We start from the raw sequence: 969 nt of genomic DNA, 5'->3' as shown, positions 1-969 counted from the left end.
TTGCTGCTGGCAATGAGGGGCGGCCGCAAGAGGCGCAGTTGTTGCACGACGGACAATGATGAGGCTGCATTGGGGGATAGCTCATGGGCGGCCAGTTGGGCAACGGGATTTGCTCCGAGGGGTAGTAACCCGGATAATGGATTGACCACGGATTTTGAGTTGGAGGGCCGAAACCCCAAGGCATGTAGCCCGGTGAAGGTCCCCAAGATGGTGGAGTTGGTCCCGAGGGAAGAGGATTGGGTGTCGACCATGAAAGAGGGGTGGGGGTCGACTCCCAAGGGTTAGAAGTTCCGCTAGGGGTGGGCCTATCTATATTACAACGGCATTTGGCCGCCACATGCCGTTACGTCTGAGTCAAACATCCATTTTTTGTGGCTGGCTCCGGTTGGGGATGGTGACCAAATATCCAAATTTTCAGATCGATGTGCACCTTTCCCACGGACGGTGCACCTGATTACTAAAAAAATTAAAAAGCTTAGATTTTTTGGGAAAACCTTCCCCACATTCTAAAACCCATCTTTGCAAAAAAAATATTTTCTTCATTTCAGGGGGCCGCCATCGATTCAGTGCACCATCCGTCAGTTTAAGGCACACGGACCTATCTATATTAGAGTTACGTTTCGCTTCGAAACGTGACTACCTTCGACCCCCGCTCCCATTTTTTGTAGGTGCGTTCAGATCATTGGACCCCATTGGGGTCCAAGGTTTTTTCGTCAGGGTCCATCAACCCTGGCTCGGCATAGACGTAACAATAAATTTTTTTTGCCAGATCGTTCCTGACCTTCTAAAATCCATCTTTGAAAAAAATCGTTTTTTGTCCGAGGGTTAGGGTTAGGGTTAGGGTTAGGGTTAGGGTTAGGGTTAGGTTAGGGTTAGGGTTAGGGTTAGGTTAGGGTTAGGGTTAGGGTTAGGGTTAGGGTTAGGGTTAGGTTAGGGTTAGGGTTAGGGTTAGGGTTAGGTTAGGGTTAG

General features: G+C 49.3%; 1 protein-coding gene across 1 annotated transcript; it reads right to left on the bottom strand.

The window, feature by feature from the left end:
* Positions 1–314: 314 nt before the first annotated feature.
* On the bottom strand, positions 315–590 carry LACBIDRAFT_297927 (uncharacterized protein; the record flags this gene model as incomplete). Its single annotated transcript, XM_001881378.1, has 2 exons — positions 504–590; positions 315–457 (listed from the first exon to the last, which is right to left on the bottom strand). Exons 1-2 carry the CDS (start codon positions 541–543, stop codon positions 315–317), a joined length of 183 nt encoding a protein of 60 aa, XP_001881413.1. The 5' UTR covers positions 544–590.
* Positions 591–969: the final 379 nt, after the last annotated feature.

This window comes from Laccaria bicolor, genomic scaffold (genome assembly GCF_000143565.1).
Source record: "Laccaria bicolor S238N-H82 LACBIscaffold_13 genomic scaffold, whole genome shotgun sequence".
Lineage (NCBI taxonomy): Eukaryota > Fungi > Basidiomycota > Agaricomycetes > Agaricales > Hydnangiaceae > Laccaria > Laccaria bicolor.
The sequence above is the reverse complement of the archived record's forward strand: the minus strand, read 5'-3'. Positions and strand labels throughout refer to the sequence as shown.